Source organism: Bos indicus x Bos taurus, chromosome 20, assembly GCF_003369695.1.
Source record: "Bos indicus x Bos taurus breed Angus x Brahman F1 hybrid chromosome 20, Bos_hybrid_MaternalHap_v2.0, whole genome shotgun sequence".
Taxonomy (NCBI): domain Eukaryota; kingdom Metazoa; phylum Chordata; class Mammalia; order Artiodactyla; family Bovidae; genus Bos; species Bos indicus x Bos taurus.
The window spans coordinates 30,969,030-30,993,742 of record NC_040095.1 but is presented as its reverse complement, the minus strand read 5'-3'; the positions used below and the strand labels follow the sequence as shown (position 1 = coordinate 30,993,742).

Below are 24,713 nucleotides of genomic sequence, written 5' to 3'. Positions count from 1 at the left end.
ACTCTATCATGCTATCATAGAAGTTTTCTATAAAGAAATCAATTGATTTTGTCATGTGGGTAGTTTTTTGGTTGACTATGTGAAAGTGAAAGAAAGTGAAGTCGCTCAGTCGTGTCCTACTCTTTGCGATCCCGTGGACTGTAGCCTACCAGGCTTCTCCATCTGTGGGATTCTCCAGGCAAGAATACTGGAGTGGGTTACCATTTCCTTCTCCAGGAAGGATATCTTCCTGACCCCAGGGATCGAACCCGGGTCTCCGGCACTGGAGGCAGATGCTGTAAACAACAAACATTAGCAGAATTGAAACTTCAGGTGACAGTCTTCTCAAGTGGGGGCAGCATTATTTTTCTCTCAGTATTTGAAACACATGGATTTGGGGATTTGGCTTCTCAAAGATGGAGCTGCTACTGTCAGCTAGCGTGTGTGCGAGCAGGTAAACCAAATATGCTATAAGCCTCGGACCTTCCTGCAGCATGGGTTGTCCCAGCCAGAGTGCATTGGTGTTACCTGTTGAGAAGCATTGTCCTGGGGTGTGCAAGTGGAGAGTAAAGGACATACTCTCTTCATTTTAGGCATTTTCCATCTAGTGGAGAAGTCAGATCAGTAAGTAATGCAAGATGGGTTATGATAAGAGCTGCACTGGACAGTGTAGGCACGTTTCTATCATGGGGAACCTAAGGATTGTTGGGAAGTCAGGATTTGTGTTGGACTCCAGAGGGTGGATGGTATTGGGGTGGGGGAGGTAGGGGGAATACCTCGAGCAGAGATCGGTCTTTGAAAAAATGAGGGTAGGAAAGTGGGGATAGATAATGAGATTCACTGGAAAGGGTGGAGGGACAGAACACAGGGGTTGAAGGAAAAGGGAAATGATTGATGTTTTTGGTCATACTTGAAAGAACATCAGAACTATGGAGCACTTTTTTTTTTTTTGGAAGAGGGGGAAAAATCTTAAGTTCTTATTTGGAAACATTAAGTTTGCAGTGTAGCTGGGACAGTAGACAGGCTGAACTGGAGCTCAGTGTTGGCTGGAGCGTGGAGGCAGATTGGGAGCTGTCAGGCAGTTGTTCGGGCTTCCCTGGTATCTCAGACAGTAAAGAATCTGCCTGCAATGCAGGAGACCTGGGTTCGATCCCTGGGTCGAGAAGATCCCCTAAACGGCATGGCTACCTGCTCCAGTATTCTTGGCTGGAGAATTCCATGGTCAGGGGAACCTGGCGGGCTACAGTCCATGGAGTTGCAAACAGTTGGACGTGACTGACTGACTACTTTGTAACTTTCAGGAGATTATTGAAGCTGTGGGATGGGCTGAGGTTTTCCAAGGAGAGAGTGAGGCGCAAAGTTAAAGCCCTGGGGAGACTCAGGATTTAAGAGCGGGAGTACAGAAGGAAAAGATCTGTTCAAGGAAATCGAGGAAGAAAGTAGGGACGGCAGTGATCTCAAAGCCCAGTAGGGTGACAGTTTGAAAACATTTACGTGAGAGCGGGCGAGAGTGTATCTACTGTGCATGTGTGTGTGATGTGGGAGGGAGTGCCCAGCACTGTTAGACACCGTAGGGGACTGAGGAGGGACCATGAGATTTTGAATTTGAAATTTAGGCCAGTATTTTTTAAAGTCCATATTTGTCAGTTTTTTGTTTTCACTTCTAGTCCTGTTACCTGATTGCCCTTTTTGGCATAAAAATATGTTTCAATCAAGAGAGAAGTTGTAGTTCATACAATTTGAAATAAAACCACATTCTTCTGTATTCTCAATGCTCCTGTAGGCTACGGGCTCTGTGCAGCCAAAGCTCAGTACCCCATTGCTGATTTGGTGAAGATGCTCTCTGAACAAGGCAAAAAAGTCAGGTAAGTGCTTGCCGTGCATGTGTGAAAGGAAAGGAAGAGCGATGGCTTCTTTCAGGTGCCTGTTTCTTCAAGTGGGGTTTTACCTGTGGTACTAGGTAGAGAAGTTGTGAAAGACCCTGTTCTAGCCTTAGTCTTACTTCCTAGTTTTCACTGTCTCTAATAGCATCCAACTTCAATATAGTCTCATTTTAGAAACAGAAATTCTTATGGTACTGCATTCCAGGATACTTATCAATAGGGAAAAATGGATCCTGGTTTCTCTGTGGTTTGACTTGGGGAAGGAGGTCATCAAGGCATCTGAGTCCCATCAAGCTGTGTCTTTTGGGTTTCTGTTGTTCACACAGAAGGAGAACATCTCAAACAGGGGGTCTCTGAAGGGTGTGAGCCCGAATGGTGAACCTGTGACTGGCTGATGGATTTAGCTCTCACACTCAGGCTAGAAAAGACTGCAGAAAACTTTCTTTTTCTGTGTATAAGATAGATAATAAAGCCATACACTTTTTGGACTGTGAATTAGAACAGCTCCTGTTATTGCTATGTGCTACTTGGGCCCTGGATTCTGCTCTTGGGTGGATGGTTATTAAGCAGAATGTGAAGTCAAGGACTCTGCATTTCTAGATTATTCCCCCGACCTTGGATAAAGGGTTTGTGGTATGTGAAAATGGGGTCAGGGTGGCGAGCCCTTGCAGTGCTTCATGTCTGTCCTCTGTACCTTTGGGTCTGCCTTCTGGAACTCTGCTGTCTGGAGGCAGTGAAGGGGCCGGCTGGAGTTGTCCCTGGGAGCATAGCTGCTGCGTGTTGTGTGGGGAGACTGGTTCACTAGCAGTTTCACTGACAAGGAAGTCAGAGCAACAGGATAACTCCATTGTTAAATAAGATTGGTTCATTTACCAAGATGTCATTGCATATTGACAAAATTATTTATGTCTGTTAATAAAATTCCTTTGAGATATCAATCTTACACTTTTGCCTGGAGGAAGATGATAAGAAAGTGAGCCAAACAGAGGGCCTAGAATTAATCAGACTATCTGTGCAGACTCGATGCAGAGTCCGAATCTTTAGCTCGAATGTTGCCTCTATGAACAGCAGTAGAACAGTCTTAGGTGATTAAATCAAAGGGTTATCTAAAAAGTTTTAACGTCAGCTGCATTTTCTTTCTTTCTTCCCACCCTTTTTTCCTTCTCTCAATCTTTTTCTCACTCTCCACCTTCCTGGGATCTATAGTGAGCCTGTGCTTTTTGAATACACAGAATTAAAATACTATTTTACGATAGGTCCAGCATTTCTGTCATGTAGATGGCTTCCATGTTTAGTAAAGTCTAAGATGGATCGATAGAAGATGAGAAAAGGCATCGTCTTTGTTTTTTAATTTTCACATGAGAGGTCTCATTTTGGTAGCTTATTCGTCTTTTCATAGAGTGTATTAAATGGGGCTTCCCTTTTAGTAGTCTTTGCCACTTAAAGCATTTGCAGACCTACAAGTGGAAAGGATGTGTTACAGAATCTTTTATGATTTTCCTAAAAAGAAATTTTTTCTCTTTATTTGATCCACATGTAAAAATGTAAAATGTATTAGCGATGCCTTCTGTCACCACATGTTTAGGAGATGAGTGGCAATCATAATAAAACAGAAAGATGGCTTTAATGTCTTAGTTATTCTTAGGGAAAGGAATGATTAATTTGACATAACCTCTCTTGTTACCCACTGGTCAGCCCAGGTTGTGGGTGCAAGGATGGGAAGCTTGACAGAAGGCAGGATGTGAAAGGGAAGGAATTAAGAGAGATGGGAAAAAAAATCAGGGATAAAGAAAAGGGATAAGACAAAGGAAATTTTAGCTTCTGACCTCATTTAAAATTTGAATTTTATCCATGAAGACATAATATAAAGTGCTATTTTAGGAGGATTTCTGTCACACTGCATTGAAAAAGTAACTATTTGACTTAAGATTTCTGGCAGGTATTTAGTTAAACATGTATGAATAGTTTCTCAGTCATAATTTTTTTTTTAATTGAAATAATTTTGGGACTTGCCTGGCAGTCCAGTGGTTAGGAATCTATACTTCTACTGCAGGGGACCCGAATTTGATCCTTGGTTGGGGAGCTAATCCTGCAAGCCACATGGCACAGCCTCCCATGGCACAGCGCCCCCCAAGAAGAAGTAGTTTTGTGACCAGGACATCAGGCTTTTCATGAGCGTTTTTAATCGTTGTGTATAATCATCAATTTTTATAATAATTTGTTAATAGTAAATGCTAATAATTTAGTATGTGAATGATATTATTTGTCAGCCTAATTTCTACTTGTGAGTTAGGAAGAGTTAGCCACTTATATTGATTACTCTGTTTCATATTAAAGATGGAATTATATATTAATATGTTCAAATTTTTTCTTTTTTTTACTATAATGAATTTTCAACATGGGCTTTGTAGTAAGTTATGTAAGTCTCATATTTGTATTAAATGAAAGAGAGCTATTCTTGCTAACATGACAGTAGATTATCATATTTTTCCTTTATGGCTTCCACGGGAGTTTTTTTATTTTTTTTTAATTTTAAAGGGAATCATAGCAACTTTGTTGATTGTGCTTTATGTGCATCATCATCTTTCTGTAGCAGAAATGCAGATTTTCTTTACGAAGTTAGGTGTTGGCTTTTTCTTAAGAGGCACATGTCTGTTTGAACAAGAGATGGCTGCAGCGGTTACCTCGTATTTTAATGAAATAAATCTGTATTTACAGTTGGCGGTAATTTGGTCCTTTCATCACTCTGGAGCTCCCACGGTGTTCATTGAGTACAGCTGCTGGGCCTCTGCTGTTAGTAGATCTTTGTGCCTCAGGACCCCGGCATGCCTCACATCCAGATGTGGTGACATATTTTCACACATTCCCCATGGAAATGTGCCAGTGTGGACATACGATTGTCATCAATTAGTTATGCCCAAGTGGTGCCAAGAAAAATTGCATCTGTCATACAGTCTGTCTGGCTTCATGGCCCATGATTGATTTAGAGACATTCCTGTTTTCCTTTACTTTGGCCATAGTCATAACATGCTCACAGAGACCTGAGGTTATATAATGAAGCACATGACATTTCATGAAAAGAGCTCGTTTCAGAATGTCCTGGAAGTTCACTGACGTAGCCATCTTTACTGGCCAGGATATTGTTGCTTCCTGGGCACCCAGATACCTAATTTATGCTTGATCTCTGAAAGCATTTTATTATAAAAATCTTATGATACAAGAGCACAGACATTTTTTTCTCTTCGTTTTCCAGTCTTTGGGTCAATACAAGCTTTTCATTATAAAGTTGAGGTAGTGTTTCCAACAAATAATCCTTAGAAAGACATATTTTTTTTTCTTTTTGCAATTAATTAATCACTGCTTGATTTTCTTTGTGTAAAACATTATTGCTTTAAAATTTGTCAACTTTGATTGGCTAACTGATGTTATATATGGCTTTCCTATTAATGTTCAACTCTGTCTTTCTATAAATAATTTGCTGATAGAAATTTACTTCTAGGTGCTGAGAATACAAGAATGCAGAAGCTCATTTCCCACTCTCAAAAGTTTATAGATAGAGAACAAATTGATCAGCAAATGAACGAGTGAATGAATTCCATTTAATGTACCAGTATGCTAAGAAGAGTGGAGCAGGAGGAGGGCAGGAAGGCAAAGGACAAGAGCAGATAGCTGTCAAGGGAATATTTTAAACCTTTTGTTCTACTCATAACATGAAACTTTTTTGCAGGTTTTAAAAAATAAATATTTAATTGTTTTTTTCATCTTCTGTCTAAACATATCTAGCTGCCAATGGTATTTACAGTTTAATAGTGTTTTACAGTCTTGTGTGACATGACTGTAAGTTTAAATGTATGTTATTTTTGCTAGGAAATCTATTCTCTGAAGATACTTGAAGATGAAATATTTTGTTGATCTAACTGGATTTTCCCGTTTTTCATGGATTAAATGCAGTCTAAATAAACAGAGTTCAGCTATCTTGGATTTGTTATATTTTGGGGCGCAGGAAAATCTAAGACATGCAGATTTGTTAAGTAATAAAGATATGTGCTTCTGAAGAGAACAGAGGTTAGGCCAGATAAAAAGATCCAGTGTAGCAGTTGAGGAAGGAAATAGATATTTTTTATGAGTTTCTTGCCAGCTTTGCATTACTTTCTTATTAGCCGTGACTATTCATGTCAGTGACCATTTCACTGTGTGAATAATTACACAGTACTTGGTGCCAGGCACTGTTGTAGGTTCTGAGAATACACCAGCGGATACAAAGATCAAAATTCTTGACCCATGTGGAGCTGACATTTAAGGAGAACTTAGTTAAAAGGTGTTGAGATATTCTGAATTGACACTTATAACCGTATTATGTTTTCAGTTCAGCCACTGGTTGAAATGATGAAGAACAGCAGGAGCCTTGATCATTATTTCACAGTTTCCACTGGCGCTCTTTGGTGATGAATTAGCCAGTGCTTCTGGTGTTCTGAAAGAATATGCTGTGTTTTTGTGCACTGAGCCTGCCTTCTTATAAAACATGGTGACAGGAGGATGGGTGATGGGAATTATTTGTGTAATTAGTCAAATGAGTGAAACTTTTGGTAGAAGAGAGGAAAACCAGTGTGTGTGCATTCTCTTATATCTCTGGTCAACCTGTTGTATAAAATTTCTAGGAATCTCTCAGATCAAAGGTGTCCTAGAAAAGGGCCATCATCCTTCCAGACTCTTGACTGTTGATTAGATTGCCTCTGACTGCGTGCTGTCCACAGCGTATTGATATAGTGGAAAGAACAGAAGACTCTGTTAAAGGCTGTGATGTAGGTGTTTATAAAGCCCCTGCCAGCCATGCTGTTCTAGGACTCATTCCTTGGAAATGATGATCACAGGCATTCCAGTGGTCAAGGGGAGAAACTCTCGCTATTGATGGAAACCAGTGCCTCTGACCATCAGAGTGATGTTTGGCTTCTAGGTCTATTATTAATTATTATAGAGATTTGAGCTGATTTTTGTCAATGAGGTTCATGTAAACATGGCAGAGGAGAAGTAAATAGAAACCCTCTTGTCATTTCATGTTCAAATTCTTCAGTATCTTGTTAATATTTTCCATTTCATGCTGTTTACTAGCCATTGCATTTCAAGAGTCACTCAGCATCATTAAAATTATTCAGTCAGAAATAAGAAATTATGTATAATTTTCACTATTTCTCTCCAGTGTGCAAGCATATATATTCTAGAACTTTATCTACAAATAGAATTTCAGTTTTCCCCCCAATATCATTCTTCATAGTCTTAGTAGTTATTTTGAAATAGAAACCATGTCAGTAGTCATACAGCTGCTGTTCTTGACTGTACTGGATTTGGTTCAGTGAAGGAAAAGGCAGATTTGGGCACAATTTATAATAATCTCATTGGAGTGGAAAAGGAAGTGTTGGGACAGTTTCTGCACTGACATTCACACCAGTCATCTGACCTGGTCCTGTTTAGATGGCTTCTTGTTATTTTTGGGATGGCCCTGGTGTCACGGGCCACCTAAACACATGGTACGTGTGGCCATAGCGTCCTGTCAAACGTTTCTTCACTCATACTTGTAGAACAGGTTCTGTTGTTCTGTAATAGGAAAACTGCCCCTGGGACACTCTTGTAAGCCCTTTAACATTCATTATTTTTTCCTGAAGAAGGGGAGGCCGTGGATGAATACCAGATTCAGATCAGAGTTCAGCCTTTATTCACATTCAAAAAAAAAAGAGAAAAGTACTTAGTGTTCTCCAATTCTGGCAGTTGGAAAGTTCAAGGAAATTAGAATTTTCTTTTTCATTGAGAATTGTGAGTGGGTTTATCTGAACCATTACTTCTGAAAAGGACTCACAGTTTCAAAAAGTTGGGTTTCTATCCTTTTGCTAAGAAGACTTGCCTAAACATCGACTCCACAACCTTTCTCATTAATCAGTTTTTGTGGATGACAGCTGCATTGCTGGGCAGATTTTTTTTTCCACTTTGTTTCCATGCTTCTCTTTTGATGGATGTACTAACCCCGCACAGCTGGTCCCAGCCTTTTCACCAGGAAGGATACTGTGTGTGACATTTAGTCTGCTTCGTATTTTATAAGATTTTACTTCAAAATGCATTTACTAAAATTATTTCTTTTAAAAAAATAAGTTTTCCTTGTGCTTTTAATAGGTGACCTGTAGCTGTCAATCAGAAGTTCTGGTCAGAATGTGATAAACCAAAGAACCCTGTCTTTCCAGATCCTGTCATATTTTTCAAAGGTTAAAATTAATTAAAATATTTAATTAAATAAAATAAACAAACATTTAATTAAAAATATTGAAAATAATAGCAAATCTTTTTATTACCTCCATGAACCTTCCTCAGAATGGAGCATTGCTACATGCAAACATAAAATACAAAGGTTCTTTGGGCGTACCTCCTAGCAGGGATTCTGTTACATCTGTAGTGAAATTCCCAGTCTGTTTTGTGACAGAACACAGTGTACATGTAATTGTTGTTACTCTAAAAGCGTCCTGCCTTAGGAAGCATTGTATTAGAGAGACTTGAAAGTCAATTTTAACTCTTAAACTTTTATTGATTTATAGATATTTATGGTTAAAAACAGGAAGAATAAGTAGGCTTTTTATTTTCCCTTTGTTATATATCTTTTCCTGAGTTAATTTGTCAGCCACCTAGGAGCTGAGAATGATACATTTAGGAAAATTGTGCAATGATGTTATTGGGAAGGCAGAATTTCAAAATGCTATCAGCATACATTGTTCTGTGTAAAGTTCAATTTTAAAATATGAAACAGTAAAAGAAAGGATATTAACCCTTTGAACATCTTGGGTATGAGAATAAATTTTGCATCAGTCAGTTCAGTTCAGTCGCTTAGTCGTGTCCGACTCTTTGCGACCCTGTGATTCACAGCACGCCAGGCCTCCCTGTCCATCACCAGCTCCGGGAGTTTACGCAAACTCATGTCCATCGAGTCGGTGATGCCATCCAGCCATCTCATCCTCTGTCGTCCCCTTCTCTTCCTGCCCCCAATCTCTCCCAGCATCAGGATCTTTTCCAATGAGTCAGCTCTTCGCAGGAGGTGGCCAAAGTATTGGAGTTTCAGCTTCAACATCAGTCCTTCCAATGAACACCCAGGACTGATCTCCTTCAGAATGGACTGGTTGGATCTCCTTGCAGTCCAAGGGACTCTCAAGAGTCTTCTCCACCACCACAGTTCAAAAGCATCAATCTTCGGTGCTCAGCTTTCTTCACAGTCCAATTCTAATATCCGTACATGACCACTGGAAAAACCATAGCCTGGACTAGACAGACCTTTGTTGGCAATGTAATATCTCTGCTTTTCAATATGCTATCTAGGTTGGTCATAACTTTCCTTCCAAGGAGTAAGCATCTTTTAATTTCATAGTGTCTCACAAAACATATAACCAAATAGTTGAAGGTTGTAAAAAGATTTTTTAAAATCTGGAGATCCTTTTCAGTATTTGCAATAAGAGGCTGCAAAGTGGAGAAAACACACTAAATACTTCAGAACGGGGCCCAGTTGTCTCTGTAGTTTCTTTGTCTTGGTACTGAGTTGGGATACTTGGCTCTTCATCATGTTTTATTGCTAAACTAAATCCGGATGTTTCCGTAATGCAAGCAGGGAAATGTAGTTTATTTAAACGTTGTGGTAGGATCCATGTAGTGAATGGTTTACACTCTGTAAAAGTCAATAACTGTTGTGATACTCTGTGATCAGGACTATTGTCCCCATGGCCCTTGATCATGGGAACTCATGTTGTTCCCTTTAGCACATGTGATGTCTGACATCTAATTTGAAGTTGCAGAAAAACTCTAAGAATGGGACTTATATCATCGTGTATTACTTTGGCCACCTGATGCAGAGAGCTCACTCTTTGGAAAAGACTCTGATGCTGGGAAAGATTGAAGGTGAAAGGAGAAGGGGCCTGCAAAGGATGAAGTGGTTAGATAGCATCACCGACTCAATGGACAAGAATTTGAGCAAACTCTGGGAAATAGTGAAGGACAGGAAAGCCTGGTGACTGAACAATAGCAACAATTGTAAAAGAGGCTTAAAATTCATAGTTTTTAAAAATTGCTCTTTTACTAAATTTAACTATTTTACATGGAATTTATGAATAGCTTCTATGTGCACTTTTATTTGTTTTTATTCTTTCTTGGTTGATTAAAAGGCTCTGAAGATCAGTTGTTTCATTTAAGTGTATTGTTCCACCTTTTTGGAACTGTGCCTGGGTCTGTTTTTAACTAGTGATGGAGGCCTTAGTTTTTATTATATAAAGTTACACAAAAGACTTTATTGTTTTTATGCTTGAGAGAGGAAAATAGCAAAAAGTGTTTAACTTTTTCTTAAATTATCTTCAAGATAATTGAGAAGATTACCTTGACTTGTCAGTGACATTTGTTGTATCTTCCAGTTAAGGAAACAGTACTTTTTTGCCTTAATAGTATGTATAGAAGAGTTAAATGTGGCCTTTTGAAATTTGACACTATTATAATAATTTGAATAATAGCCACGACCAAGTGATCAATGAGTCCAGTGGTCACAATTATTGACCTCAGTCTATATTGATGATATAATTTCTCTAGCTTTTGCATGTAATTGCAAGTACAAAGAATTTCTGGCTTTTATTGTACCATATTGATATTTATTGGGATTTCAAGGTAAAAATTAGAAAACCAGTTTAGAAGATGCTGACAAATCAACATTTGTTTTAATGTGAAAATATCCCTTTCTTTTTATATAAATGATCATTAAAAATGTGCATTTATTTGAACAATACAGATGAGCATTTATATCACAAAAATATGTCTCAGTGGGGTATTATAATTGCAGGTTACATTCATTAAGGACTTAGGTGTGCCAGGCATTGGTCTAAAGTACTTTGTATAAAATGCTCTTTACATGAATTATCTCCCTTAAATGTCACAGTAATCCTCTGAAAAGGCTTTATTATCACTCCTATAGTACACAGGAGGAAAGGGACGCACACAGAGGCAAATTGTCTGAATGTTTTGAACCCAGGCAGTGGCACCCTAGAGCTTTTAGCTGCTACTCTTTACTACTTCTCTGAAATCTTTTTTTCAAAAGAGATATAACAAGTTTGCACTTTATTGAATCAGTGCACTTTATTGGGCACGCTATGTTCCTTAAAACCCTTTCCTCCTCTCCCTACGTCCCTCCTGTCCTTACTTCCCTCTCTTTATTTGAGTTGCTCTACTAGAGTGCCAGGTACTTTGGGAACTGGTAAATAGGACACAGTCCCTGTTCTCAAGTTGCTGCCGGTTTGGAAAGCACAGTCATCAGCCAGTTCCTATAATGCAGTGCTTTGTAAGGAGAAGGAGCGTGAAGAGTGAGTTCTGGGGGCCTGGACGATTTTCCTGTGATCTCATTTTAGTAGTTATTCCTGTTCTGTAAAGTTAGGTTGTGGACAGGGACAGCTGATCATGTTTTGTTAATAAGTAAGTGTACAATCAAGATAATTTTTGCGGTTTAAAGGGGAGAACCAAAAGGCTGGTAGGCTTTGCATTTCTGAATTCTGGATATTCTTCATGTGATGATGGAACATTGATGAACTTTAGCCATCAGTTCCTGGAAATTGCTGGTCATGGGCAACCAATGTCTGATATAATTAGCTTTAATCCATACTTTGAAGATTAGCCAGTTGCATAGGCCAGAATTATTATAAATTCACATTGACTCATCAACGTGCTCATATATATTCCTACAAATTTAGTGTGTTCTGTCATTTCTCTCAAAACATTGGCATTCTCTGGTAATAGCCTTCGGGTGTTGCTCTCCAACTTTAGAGTCTTAAAATTTAGCATAATAAATTGTTATACAAACAGATATAAAGTGAGCTGTCCTTTGGGATATTCAGCATAACATGCTGGTTAGCTATTTACCCCTCACAACTAGCTCAGCAGAAACGTTGTCTTTATGCAGTCTGCAGATAATCAAATACTACAATAATAACAAATACATTTGGAGGTCTTTAACTTCTAATTTGGTCCAGGACACCTCAGTTAAAACATGAAGATGATAGCCAGATGGATTAAAGATAAGCAAAGGCAGTAAAATTTTACAAAATCACTGGAATCAGGGAGGGATGCAGAAGCAAATCACAAAATACAAAAGTAAATCACAAAGTGTATACTGACTTATTCAGCTAGAATGGAATCCCTGGTTCATGGAATTTTAGGACTGGAAAGGGAGTTTGGGTAAGCTGATTAATGACCCCCAAAGAAACCCACCTCTGAATACCCCACACTTGTGAATATATTACCTTATATGGCAAAAGGAGCTTTGTAGATTCAGTGATGATTTTGAGATGGAGAGATGATTCTGAATTATTTGTTTGTGTCCATGTAATCACTAGGGTCCTTACGAAAGAGAGGAAGAGGGTCAGTGTCAGAAGAGGGGATGTGACAGTGGAAGTAGAAGACAGCGATGCAGCCTCAAGCCAGGGAAAGGGGGCAGCCTCCAGAAGCCGGGAAAAAGGCAAGGGATGGGTGGATTTTCTCCTCAAGGTTCTAAGAGAAATACAGTCTTGCTGACACCTTGGTTTTAGCACATGGGTGCTGATTTTGGATGTCAGGCCTCTGTAATCGATGCATATTGTTTTAAGCTACTAAATTTGTGGTAATTTGTTATATCACTAATAGGACACTAATACAGACCTTATATGTCCTATAGCACAGTGACTGAGTCTTTCTTGAGCCTCACCTGGGCTTCCCTGCTAGCTCAGCTGGTAAAGAATCTGCCTGCAATGCAGGAGACCTCAGTTTGATTCCTGAGTTGGGAAGTTCCCCTGGAGAAGGAATAGGCTACCCACTCCAGTATTCTTGGGCTTCCCTGGTGGCTCAGATGGTAAAGAATCCACCTGCAATGCAGGAGACCTGAGTTGGGAAGATTCCCTGGAGGAGGGCACGGCTACCCACTCCAGTATTCTTACCTGGAGAATCTCCATGGACAGAGGAGCCTGGCGAGCTGCAGTCCATGGGGTCACAAAGAGTTGGACATGACTAAGTACAAGCCTCACCAATCAGGTTTTGGGGAGAGGAACAGACTGGGGTGCAACAGGAAGCACTTGTTGATGCTCAGAAGGATTGTGAGATTAGGAGAAATTTTTGGTGTCCAAAATTTGCCATGAGGATCTCAAAAGAGCACAAATTCATTACAGTTAGTGGCATAGGACGGAGAAGGCAATGGCACCCCACTCCAGTACTCTTGCCTAGAAAATCCCATGGATGGAGGAGCCTGGAAGGCTGCAGTCCATGGGGTTGCTGAGGGTAGGACATGACTGAGCAACTTCACTTTCACTTTTCACTTTCATGCATTGGAGAAGGAAATGGCAACCCACTCCAGTGTTCTTGCCTGGAGAATCCCAGGAACGGGGGAGCCTTGTGGGCTGCCGTCTATGGGGTTGCACAGAGTCGGACACGACTGAAGTGACTTAGCAGTGGCATAGGATGTAGGTAGAGCAGTGTCTTGCAGTTGTTCTGGGAATCCTAAGTTTTACCAAAGCTGCTGTTCTCTCTTCCTAGTGGTTTTGACACCGCCCCCCGCTCCCCCACCAAACCCCCACCATTAAATAAAGAGCTGTCTCAGCTGCCGTAACTGCCTTGACTGTGTCCACTGTGGGCCAACCATCCTTAGCATTTATTTGTGAAATCCTTTTGAATCCATTTTGTACTAAATTGGTGGTTTGAACATCAGCTCAGATGAATGAAACTGTCTCTTCTGATCCACAGAAAAGAGGCCTGAAACTTCTCCTAACTAGGGAGTTTGTTCTCTTGTGGCTTAGCTGGTAAAGAATCCACCTGCAATGCGGGAGACCTGGGTTTGATCCCTGGGTTGGGAAGATCCCTTGGAGAAGGGAAAGGCTACCCACTTCAGTATTCTGGCCTAGAGAATTCCATGGACAGTCCATGGAGTCACAAAGAGTCAGATACAACTGAGCGACTTTCACTTCCTAAGTTTTTGACAGAAAGTATTTTTTTAAAAATTTAATTCCAGTTCTTTCTTTTGCATTTGAAGACCACTTTCTTTCTTTCTGTTAAATGAAAATGGGGAATATTTGGCCAACTTCTGTTTTATTTGGTCTGTTTGAAAATCAGTTTTGCTTTTCTTTCTAGCCAGTTGATCTTTTTTTCACTTAGTGTGGGTTATTTTCTAAGTTGTTAGGTATTTTATGTTTCTCTTGAACCTTATCCAAGTGCCCTGTGATCCTTTTAAGCTGCAGCTCCCTAACTAAATCTAGTTATTTAGTTATATTATGGGATCTAGTCAGTGGTGGAAGATAGAGTACCTTCTACTGATATTTGAAAACAATCCTGCATTAATTTTGAATGTTGACTTGAAATCACCACAGTTGAAATACAAATTGGCATTGCCTTTGAATAAAAGTCAGCTGATTAACAATATAATTTGATATATCAGCTGTATTACTAAGAAACTCTATGAAGTGAAATGACCTTTCCAAACTAAAATTTTTGAGTTTAGGATGTGTTCTTTTGGAAATTATTTTGTTCTATCATTATTCAAAAATAATGACATGTTAGGGTCCCCAAATTTAATTACAGAATATCTGCTTTGGTGGGCACATTCTTTGTGCTTTTAGTTCTTCCACATGCTGTTTGGGCTTCCCTGGTAGCTCAGCTGGTAAAGAATCCGCCTGCAATGCAGGAGACCCCTGTTCAATTCCTGGGTCAGGAAGATCCCCTAGGGAAGGGATAGGCTACCCACTCTAGTATTCTTGGGCTTCCCTGGTGGCTCAGTTGGTAAAGAATCCATCTGCTATGCAGGAGACCTGGGTTCGATCCCTGGGTTGGGAAGATTTCCTGGAGATGGAAATGGCTACCCACTCCAGTATTCCAGCCTGGAGAATTCCATGGATTATATAGTCTGTGGGGTCATAAAGAGTCGGACACGACTGAGCGACTTTCACTTTTATATGATATTTAAAAGAACATCAAGTTGCAATATTCTGTAAGTATCTGTGCATATCAAACTGCATTAAAATCATAATAAGCTATAATTTCAATTTAAGTTCTTCTTGGCTGAGATTTGGTTTTATAATCTTGGTAATATATATATTTTTTAGCTATTATAAGGAACTGTTAGCTGGGGAGAAAAAGAAATATGGACTGTGCACACTTAACCAGATGCCCATTCAGCAGAGTATCCAGGTGTTCTGTGTCTAAGAACCAGCTATTACTGATCAATTTCAATGAAGTAGCTCTCAGAGAACATGCTGAAAGTCTTTATTGATTTTTTTTTTCTGTTGAGCTCTCTTTAAGACCTAGCAAAATCCTGTTTCTCATTCAAGCTTTACTCCTTAGATTGAGTGTGTGCTGATGATTTTTTATCTGAACCAGTCTTGATGCAAAATGGTGGTTTTATAACCCACTATATTTATCAGTTGGTATTCTACCATTATCAGTTCAGTTCAGTCGCTCAGTCATGTCCAACTCTTTGCGTCTCCATGAATCACAGCACACCAGGCCTCCCTGTCCATCACCAACTCCCGGAGTTCACTCAAACTCATGTCCATCGAGTCGGTGATGCCATCCAGCCATCTCATCCTCTGTCGTCCCCTTCTCCTCCTGCCCCCAATCCCTCCCAGCATCAGGGTCTTTTCCAATGAGTCAACTCTTCGCAGGAGGTGGCCAAAGTATTGGAGTTTCAGCTTCAACATCAGTCCTTCCAATGAACACCCAGGACTGATCTCCTTCAGAATGGACTGGTTGGATCTCCTTGCAGTCCAAGGGACTCTCAAGAGTCTTCTCTACCACTACAGTTCAAAAGCATCAATTATTCGGCGCTCAGCTTTCTTCACAGTCCAACTCTCACATCCATACATGACCACTGGAAAAACCATAGCCTTGACTAGACGGACCTTTGTTGGCAATGTAATGTCTCTGCTTTTGAATATGCTGTCTAGGTTGGTCATAACGTTCCTTCCAAGGAGTAAGCGTCTTTTAATTTCATGGCTGCAATCACCATCTGCAGTGATTTTGGAGCCCCCAAAAATAAAGTCTGCCACTGTTTCCCCATCTGTTTGCCACGAAGTAATGGGACCAGATGCCATGATCTTAGTTTTCTGAATGTTGAGCTTTAAGCCATTATAGGGGAGAGTATTCCCTCCTTCCATTTCTTTCTTTCATTATTGACCTAATCTGTTATCAGTCTTTTTTAAAAAATAAGTTTCTAATAGCTTTATTTTATTAATTTTTAGCCATGCCGAGAGGCATGTGGGATCTTGGTTCCCAACCAGCGATTGAACCCGTGCCCTCTGCAGTGGAAGTGCAGAGTCTTGACCACTGGACCACCAGGGAGATCCCTGTTATCAGTCTTGACTCCTGAATTGCCTTTTCCCCCAGAGGGTTATAGTCCATTACTAACCTTATTTATTTTGATGTTCAAATTACTTCTTATTTTTATGCACCTTAATGTCATGCGTGACACATCTGTGTCCCTCTCGTATGTGTGTTTATTTTGCTTTGTGTTCTGCCTTCTTTCTCAGTTTTTGTGAGGATTAAACAAATTGAATCTTTCCTCTTTTATGAAATTTAAATTCTTTATTCCATATAAGTGAGCTTTACCTTTTCTGAGTCTGTTATTATCTTTTTTTCTTTCTGCTTCTGTTATTACTTGTGAACCTAAGGGATTATGCATCCCTTCCCATCATTGAAGAAAGGTTTAGAAGTCCTGAATTGAAGACTGTGATGCTTGTTTACAAAATCAGTCACCTCTGAAACTTCATTCATATGTCTTTTCTTTTCCTACATTCATGTAATTAGAAGGCTTAGGAGTATATTTTGGTTATTTCAATATGCTACATTTTCTCCCATTTTTTATATTAATGCTTAGAATATTATTGTTAGAGTAAAGCGACATTTATCTTCAGATTTGAGGGTTTGTAATATAACTCCCATTTAATGAACATATACTATGGTGCCTGGAGAAATTCTTTTCAAATGTCTTGTCGTACTGCCATTGTGAAAATGTTAAAATTTTAGAGTAGACATCTCAATCCCAGAGTCTGTGTGATATTTTGGAAGTGCCGAATGTAATTTGTATTACTACATGAAGAATGTGAACATGAACTGTCAGTATTTTGCCTCATTTCTTTTGTTTTCGGGGTGATTAAAAACTCTCATTTGAAACAGACGGTGATACTAGGATAGCAGTGTCTAGCCATAAAATAAGAACAGTCTTAACAATCTTGTTTTTAGAGAACATTTAAAAATTTTACTCAAGTATTGAACATTTACATTTCCAAAAATGATAGAATTTGTGGTTAAAGAATTTAAGCTTTATGAGATGGTGAGGTTGGGTGACCACAGTCTGGAGTAAACTGACTGCCTTCATTTTATTCTCACTAAAATGTAAACAACTCACTGAGGAAAGAGACGATAAATGCCTTTTAACAGAGTCTTCTATATGCACACTACTGTATATAAAATATTATCATATGAAATAGATAACTAATAAGGACTTACTTTATACTATAGGGAATTCTACTGAATACTCTGTGATGGTCAATATGGGAAAAGAATCTGAAAAAGATGAATATATGTATAACTGATTCACTTTGCTAACACAGATTGTAAATCAACTATACTCTAGTAAACATTAAAAAAAACACAAGTCTTGGATTATTTTTTCTATATATTTAGATTTAATTCATAAGCACGTATCTTTAAGTCAATTAAATATAGTTCAGCCAGTCAAAGTAAGTACCATCACACATACATACAAATAATAAAACATTGTCCCACAAACAGAAGGTCAAAGTATAGCTCGAAGATTCCACTTCTACTCCCAGAGAGAGGCTACCATGTAGATTGAGAGCAGATGCAGAGCTGGCACTCAGGGAACCCAGAGTGGCTCAGTTCCCCCAAGGGAGTAAGCCCGGAGTGGAGTGGAGAGAATTTCCAGTCTTTTCATTCCTGTGACAAAAACAATTATAGCTGAAGAGTTGTGCATGCCACCATACAAAGTTCCAAAGTCCCAAAACGGCCTCAACACAGCTTGGTCATTCCTGAAGTTACTGGCTGCTGACCTTCTTTCTCGAGTCTTAGATTATTAATAGTCCATTCTATACAGTTCATTCTACCTCCCACCCCTAGTAGGTTTTCAGGACCTACTTCCCAGCATGTAGAGGTGCTGGTAAATGTTTTGCACTATTGTAGGTACTTTCTGTACAGAAACATTTTTTTTGCTTCCTGTGTCCATGCAAACATTTAAAAAATTAAAAAAAAATTATTATTTGAAACTTCCTGTGTTCTCAATTTTTCTCAGAGAATACTACTGTAATTTGGATTCTTAGAATTCCTTATTTCACCCATTTAAGCAGAGATAAATAGGTATTCTTCAGGGTTTTATATAACCTTAGGCATGAGGTGGGCTTATAACAGCTGGTTAGAAATTTGAGAGAGCTGATTAGTAACTTACTAAACATCATATAGCTGGTTATCTTGAGCTGATAACAAAAATAACTCTTAAATTGCCTGACCATACTGACTGTGTTGTATAGTAATGAAAAGTACAGACTTTTGAAGGAGACCTGAGTTTGAATCTCCAGTTACCCGTTTACTAAAAAAGTTGTCAGGTTGCATGGCACATCTTGAAGAGTCGGCATTAGCCGTTATGCCAAAATATATGCAAGCAACCCCTGTTATTTACATTCTTGCTCTTTCGCTCTTTTTTTAGATATAGGGTTGTAGCTCTATAGCTCAGTTTATTTAACTAAGTCCTAAATTTGAATCAGGTGCTCTGAATTCTAATTTTTGATGGAGATTATTAAAGACGATCTAGGGATAGAATGAAATAATATATAAGAAATTTATAAATTGTATCACAATATAAAAACATGAATGTTAATTTCTCTTAAATGAAGTTAATTTTTTTCCACTGTAAAGCTGTTCATTCTCATAGAAAATTTGGATAACATAGTTGGATAATTTTCTCTTTGAAAGTAGGCCTTTAACTTACGTGCATGACAGTGTTTTTCATGGCAAATGTTTAATTCCAGGCTGACTTCAGAAAGATTAAAAAAATATCAGAAAGTATCATGAGAGAGCATAATACTTATTAAATGTAAGGTGGTATTATTTATTAATATTGTTGGGAGTTCATTGGACTTAAAACATATGTGGATGAGTCAGGTTCTAAAGCCACACTTACTTTCTTGAGAGCAGTTATAGTTTGTATATACTGAGATCTTGAATCTCCAACCTTATTATTTGTAGATTAATGGTATATCTGGACTGATTCTATTCCTTCTTGCAGAGATCAGATAGTACCAGGAGAAGCAGAGGTGCCAAGAACAGAGTGTGCAGGTCTGGAGGTGATCCTGGGGTCCCTGTACTTTGGCCCATTAAGTAAGGCCAGCTGTTCATTTGTTTCCTGTCTAGGTTTGGAATTCACCCAGTTGCAGGCCGGATGCCTGGTCAGCTTAATGTGCTGCTGGCTGAGGCTGGGGTGCCATATGATATTGTGTTGGAAATGGACGAGATCAATCATGATTTCCCAGGTAAGTGATGGGGTACTGGTGAAATTCAAGTGTTCTTAATATGAATAGAGCAATGCCAGTCTGAGGACATAAATTGAGGGATTACTACAGACCTGCTCCCAGAGGAAGAGTAACCTGCTCCTAGTAAGTAAGCAGTTGAAATTAAATCAACGAAAGATGATACTGAAAAATAGCGAGACAGGATCTGGGAGCACCGTGAGTAGTCATTTTGTTGCGAGGAGATCTGAAGGAGGGTGGAAGTCTTGGGGGACAGTGCGGTGGAGTGGAGTGCCTTGCAGAGGCTTTAGGAACAGAGCTGGTTTTGGAATCCAGGTCCTGACTCTGGTTTGCTCGTGCCCTTGAACTTGGTGCTCAACTTCAGGCTTCTCATTTATAAAATCATTTCCATTGATGGCTTAGTATCTGATTCTTGCCAATGTCTTGAGATTTTACTGGTTTTCTGTTGCACCGATTCATGGTCAGTCAGTACTTTTCCTATTTTCTTTGAAGTACTGGGACTTCACAAATAAGGGGCTGGACTTGGTGGCTTTCACTGGCTAGATGTTGAATGCTAATGACATTTGACCCCAAATCATGTTTGTTAAAATTAAACCAGTTCCCTCTGGCAAGTATCCACTGTAAACTTAAAAAAATACTGTTTATTACAGAAAAATAATGAAATTGTGTGTATGTCTAGATTCACGTGGCATTTTTGGCAAAGTTCTAAGGTAATTTAAATTGCGGTCCTTAAAGAGGGAATTTAGGCCATTTTAATTTTATGTCCCCGTTTTAGATTTCACTGTTGCTAAATTATGTGTGAAACTTGGCAGTTCCAGGAATTATGGACACAGCTTTAATATAGTACAGACTCTCAGACCATGTTCTTTTAGATGTCAGATTGCATATTAAGTGGTCATTTTGAAAGTTGAAAATGGAATGCATATCTTTAATGTTACTGGCAAGATCATTTTGAGATAATAGCTGTAAAGTCAGATTGGACTTTCCTGGTGGCTCAGTGGTAAAGAGTACAACTGCAATGCAGGAGATGCAGGTTCGATTCCTGTGTTAGGAAGATGCCCTGGAGAAGGAAGTGGCATCTCGCTCCAGTATTCTTGCCTGGAAAACCCATGGACAGAGGAGTCTGGCGGGCTACAGTCTGTGGGGTCGCAGAGTCAGGCACAACTTAGCAACTGAACAAAAGCAACAGCAAAAGTCAGATTGGGTAGATCCATGGAGGGGAGGGAAAGCATAATAATACAAGCTGCAGTCAGGGTGCTCAGGTTCAGATTCAGGACCTATTGCTTTTAAGCTGTGTGACGCTGGCTAAGTTACTGAACCTCTCTGATAAAGCTCTTTGTACAGTGCCTGGCACAAGTGTTCGTCCTCTAACTATTAGCTTATTATAACAACTATTATATTGTTTTTAAAAAGTAAGATCACATCATTTGCCTGAAGTGACCAATGTGATATTTTTATTTTCTTTTGTAGACACTGATTTGGTCCTTGTAATTGGAGCTAATGACACTGTTAATTCAGCAGCTCAAGAAGACCCCAACTCCATCATTGCAGGCATGCCAGTCCTTGAAGTCTGGAAATCAAAGCAGGTAAAGTTTCAGACTTGCATTTCATTCTAAGAATTAAAAGTCTCTTAAGATATGTACACAGAACTTTTCGTTGGTCACTTGATGAGAAATGATGATGCCTTTTAGGAGGCTCAGGAGTTAAGAGGAGATTTAGGGTCCAGCTCTCTAGATACAGCTTCTGTCTTTTCTGTGGTCACCAGAGAAACGGAGTGAATGCCCTTAAGGCATCCTCATTTAGAACTGCTGCTGCTGCTGCTGCTGCTAAGTTGCTTCAGTCATGTCCGACTCTGTGCGACCCCAACCCACTGAAGTGGGTTGCCATTGCCTTCTCCAATGCATGAAAGCAAAAAGTAAAAGTGAAGTCACTCAGCTGTGTCTGACTCTGTGTGACCCCATAGACGGCAGCCCACCAGGCTCCTCCATCCATGGGATTTTCCAGGCAAGAGTACTGGAGTGGGGTACCATTGCCTTCTCCGCAATTAGAACTAGAGGAGATTATCTGGGTGGATTAATGCAATCTGTAACCACAACTGAAAAAGGACCTGTGAGCTTTGGGGATGAGGCTGGCTGAATTCCAGGCCGAGTCCAGTGAAGCAGATGGCTTCCCTCTGGGACAGTGAGTTAATATCATCACCTTCACATATGAAGATGAGCACATTTTTTCATTTAATTTTTTTGAAAGGGTTGGGCTTCCCTTGTCAGTCAGCTGGTAAAGAATCTGCCTGTAATGTGAGAGACCTGGGTTTGATCCCTGGGTTGGAAATATCCCCAGGAGAAGGGAAAGGCTACCCACTCCAGAATTCTGGCCTGGAGAATTCCATGGGCTGTATAGTCCATGGGGTTACAAAGAGTCGGACACGACTGAGTGACTTTCACTTCACTTGTACGTTATGGAGTGTCCAGAAGAAAGGTGATTTAGAAATCCAAACAGTAACATGGCATACAGAAGCAAGCCCTGCTCACAGCACATTACTTCTGAAAAGGCTAACTGCTAGATTGTAGGGAGATCTAGCCCTTATGATTTTGCTCTGTCCCAACTGTGGGCAACTCTTTTCACCACTCTCAACTCATATCTGGATTTTAAGAATCATTATAACATATATATTTCCCTTTAATTTGTCTCTCTTTATTGTAAAAATGTGGAGTTTTAAACATAGTGTCTGTGGTGGGTGAGTAGATGGGACATGCACTTGTTCATATATATTTAAACAGTTACTGCATCAATCATCAGTATTTGAGAGTTTGCACAGTACCTTACTGTATTAATGGTATAGGGGACATGAATACATTTGCTCTGCTTCCATTTTTGAATAGACTCTGTGTCCTAGAAGAACGTAGAAAGGCTTTTTATTTCTTGAAGAATTAACTTGATATTCAACAGGATAGCGACATCTACAATCTGTGTAATTGTAAATGTCTAGAACACATCAGTGTTAGAGAAAGACTTACCTCTTCATTTTTATTTGTGGAAGCATTCTATTAGTCATTAGCTCTGTTCTGGGGCACACTGGATTACTCTTTGGGCTCTTGTCTTACATCTTTCTTGTCCAGTATTCTTTACTTTAAATCAGTGGGCTAAGAATCATACCATTTTCCCACTCAACTACTTTTATCTTAGGATTGGTAGTAGAAATTTATGCACTAAATTTGTTGTCTTTAGCCCAGAGAAAGATGGTTATTATTATTATTATTATTTTTATTGTAAAATGTTATACATTGTCTTTATAGACAAAAACACTTGGTGGGGGGAATCACTTATCACTCAAGAGATACACTGTTTTTAACAGGACCTTTTCTCTAGTGGATGTAAGGGTATGGGCATATTTGAAGAATTCAAGTTAATACAAAGTAAACATGCATTTAAAACTACTCCTTGTGTATTTTAAAAGTCTTTGTAGTAAAGAATCAGTAGTGGTACATGCTTTGTTCAAGGTTAGGGCAGGACACAGTTTGTGTCTGACATGTCCTGGCCAGGTCTGTTAAATGTACTCTCTCGCCTAATCTTTGGTTCTTAGGTCATTGTTATGAAGAGGTCCCTAGGTGTTGGCTATGCTGCAGTGGACAATCCAATCTTCTACAAACCGAACACAGCCATGCTTCTAGGCGATGCCAAGAAGACGTGTGATGCTCTGCAGGCGAAAGTTAGAGAATCCTACCAGAAGTAAAATATGAAGATCAAACCACTTCTTCACTTGCGGGAACAGGCAAATAAATTATTAACGTATACAGCTGATACACATCTGTAGCAAAACTCTTGGAAGAAAAGGAAGACTCTGAAGAAACAAAGCCAATAAAGGGAAAATTTTCAAGAGCTGCGATCCATCGATTTTAAAAAAGGATTGATAATTCTAAATGTCTTTCTGTGCATATTTTTTTGTTATGAATTCTAAAAGTATTTTACAAAAGGAGAAAAAACAGTCTCATTTTAGGTATATTCCATTTGGATTTTCCTCAATAGTCAGCAATGTTTTAAGAAATTAAGTCTATGATTTTGGGGACTTACATTATACATGGATTTGAAAAAATCTGACACAGTGTAAACATTACAGCCACCTGAATTTATGTTTTTTTCACCAAATGTGACTAATTTGAAACTTTTATCAACTCTTGAGCTGTCTTCTTAACCATTTAACCATAATCTGAAATAAGCGTATCAAATTGGTTTCAGTTTTTCAAACTGTACTTTAAAGTCTGTATTTCAAGGGTATATTTTCTCACTTCTATTTCAATACATTAAAGGACTAGATAATCTTTCAGAGATGCTGGAAGCAAATCATTTGCTTTGTATGTTTCATTAGAACACCAATGAAACATGTAACTTGAAATCAGTATTAGCTGTATTTTTTAAACCCCATTTCCAATTGGAGATCTCTTTTAATTTCAGTTTATATGTGTAGTACTGTATTAAGTGCACTTGAATGAAATTCTACTATTTGCCTAATAAAATGAGTTCATCATGTTTGCATAATGATGTAGCAGTTGTCTCTGGTGACAAAAGGCTAAAATCAAATAATTCTGCCTGTTAACAGCTGAGGAAGGAATTGCTATCATGAAATAGATGAGATTAAATTGTCTTACCTGTTTGGAAGAATGACTTTTTCCCTAAATCATTGTGTATTTTAAGGTGTTATGTAAATGATAACGTTTGAGAGAAATGGTGGCATTTTTCTAGCTACCTCTTTGTTTAAGCAGCAGTACAGATTCTGCCTTTTTAGCACCAGTAAAGATTGTCCTTTTGCAGTAAAAGTGTAATTTTCTTTGTGTCTTTGCTAGTGTGCCAAAAGTTCTATATAGGTTGAATGTGTGGTGAATATTCGGAATGCCTGTTTCTCTATATAGTTAATTTGGCATTGAGTTTCTTTCTTTTCCCTTCTTTTTGGCTGTGCTGGGTCTTCGTTGCTGCATGGGCTTTCCTCTCATTGTGGAGGGTGGTGACTGCTCTCTAGTTGCCGTGTGCGGCCTTCCCACTGTGGTGGCTTCTCTTGCTGCGTTGACCATGGGCTGTAGGACACCCAGGCTTCAGCAGGCTTCTATGTCGTGTGGGCTCGGTAGTTGCGGCTCCTGGGCTCTAGAGCCCAGGCTCAACAGTTGTACCACATGGGCTTAGTTACTCCACAGCATGTGGGATCGTCCCGAACCAGGGGTCAAACTCGTGTCTTCTGCATTTTTACCACTGAGCCACTAGGGAAGTCCGAGCATTGTTTCTTGAGACAGTTATTAACATGTAAACACTA

General features: G+C 39.2%; 1 protein-coding gene across 3 annotated transcripts in view; it reads left to right on the top strand.

Annotated features, from left to right (window-relative positions):
• NNT (nicotinamide nucleotide transhydrogenase) overlaps window positions 1-24,231 on the top strand; it is a 92,180-nt gene extending 67,949 nt beyond the window's left edge. For 2 of the 3 annotated variants that reach the window (XM_027520555.1, XM_027520557.1), the window contains exons 19-22: window positions 1,763-1,844; window positions 19,299-19,417; window positions 20,885-21,000; window positions 22,995-24,231. In XM_027520555.1, coding sequence (XP_027376356.1) covers window positions 1,763-1,844; window positions 19,299-19,417; window positions 20,885-21,000; window positions 22,995-23,144 — 467 coding nt within the window. In that variant the 3' untranslated portion in view covers window positions 23,145-24,231. The remainder of the gene's footprint in view (window positions 1-1,762; window positions 1,845-19,298; window positions 19,418-20,884; window positions 21,001-22,994) is intronic. The other variant, XM_027520558.1, reaches the window with a different exon arrangement.
• Window positions 24,232-24,713: the final 482 nt, after the last annotated feature.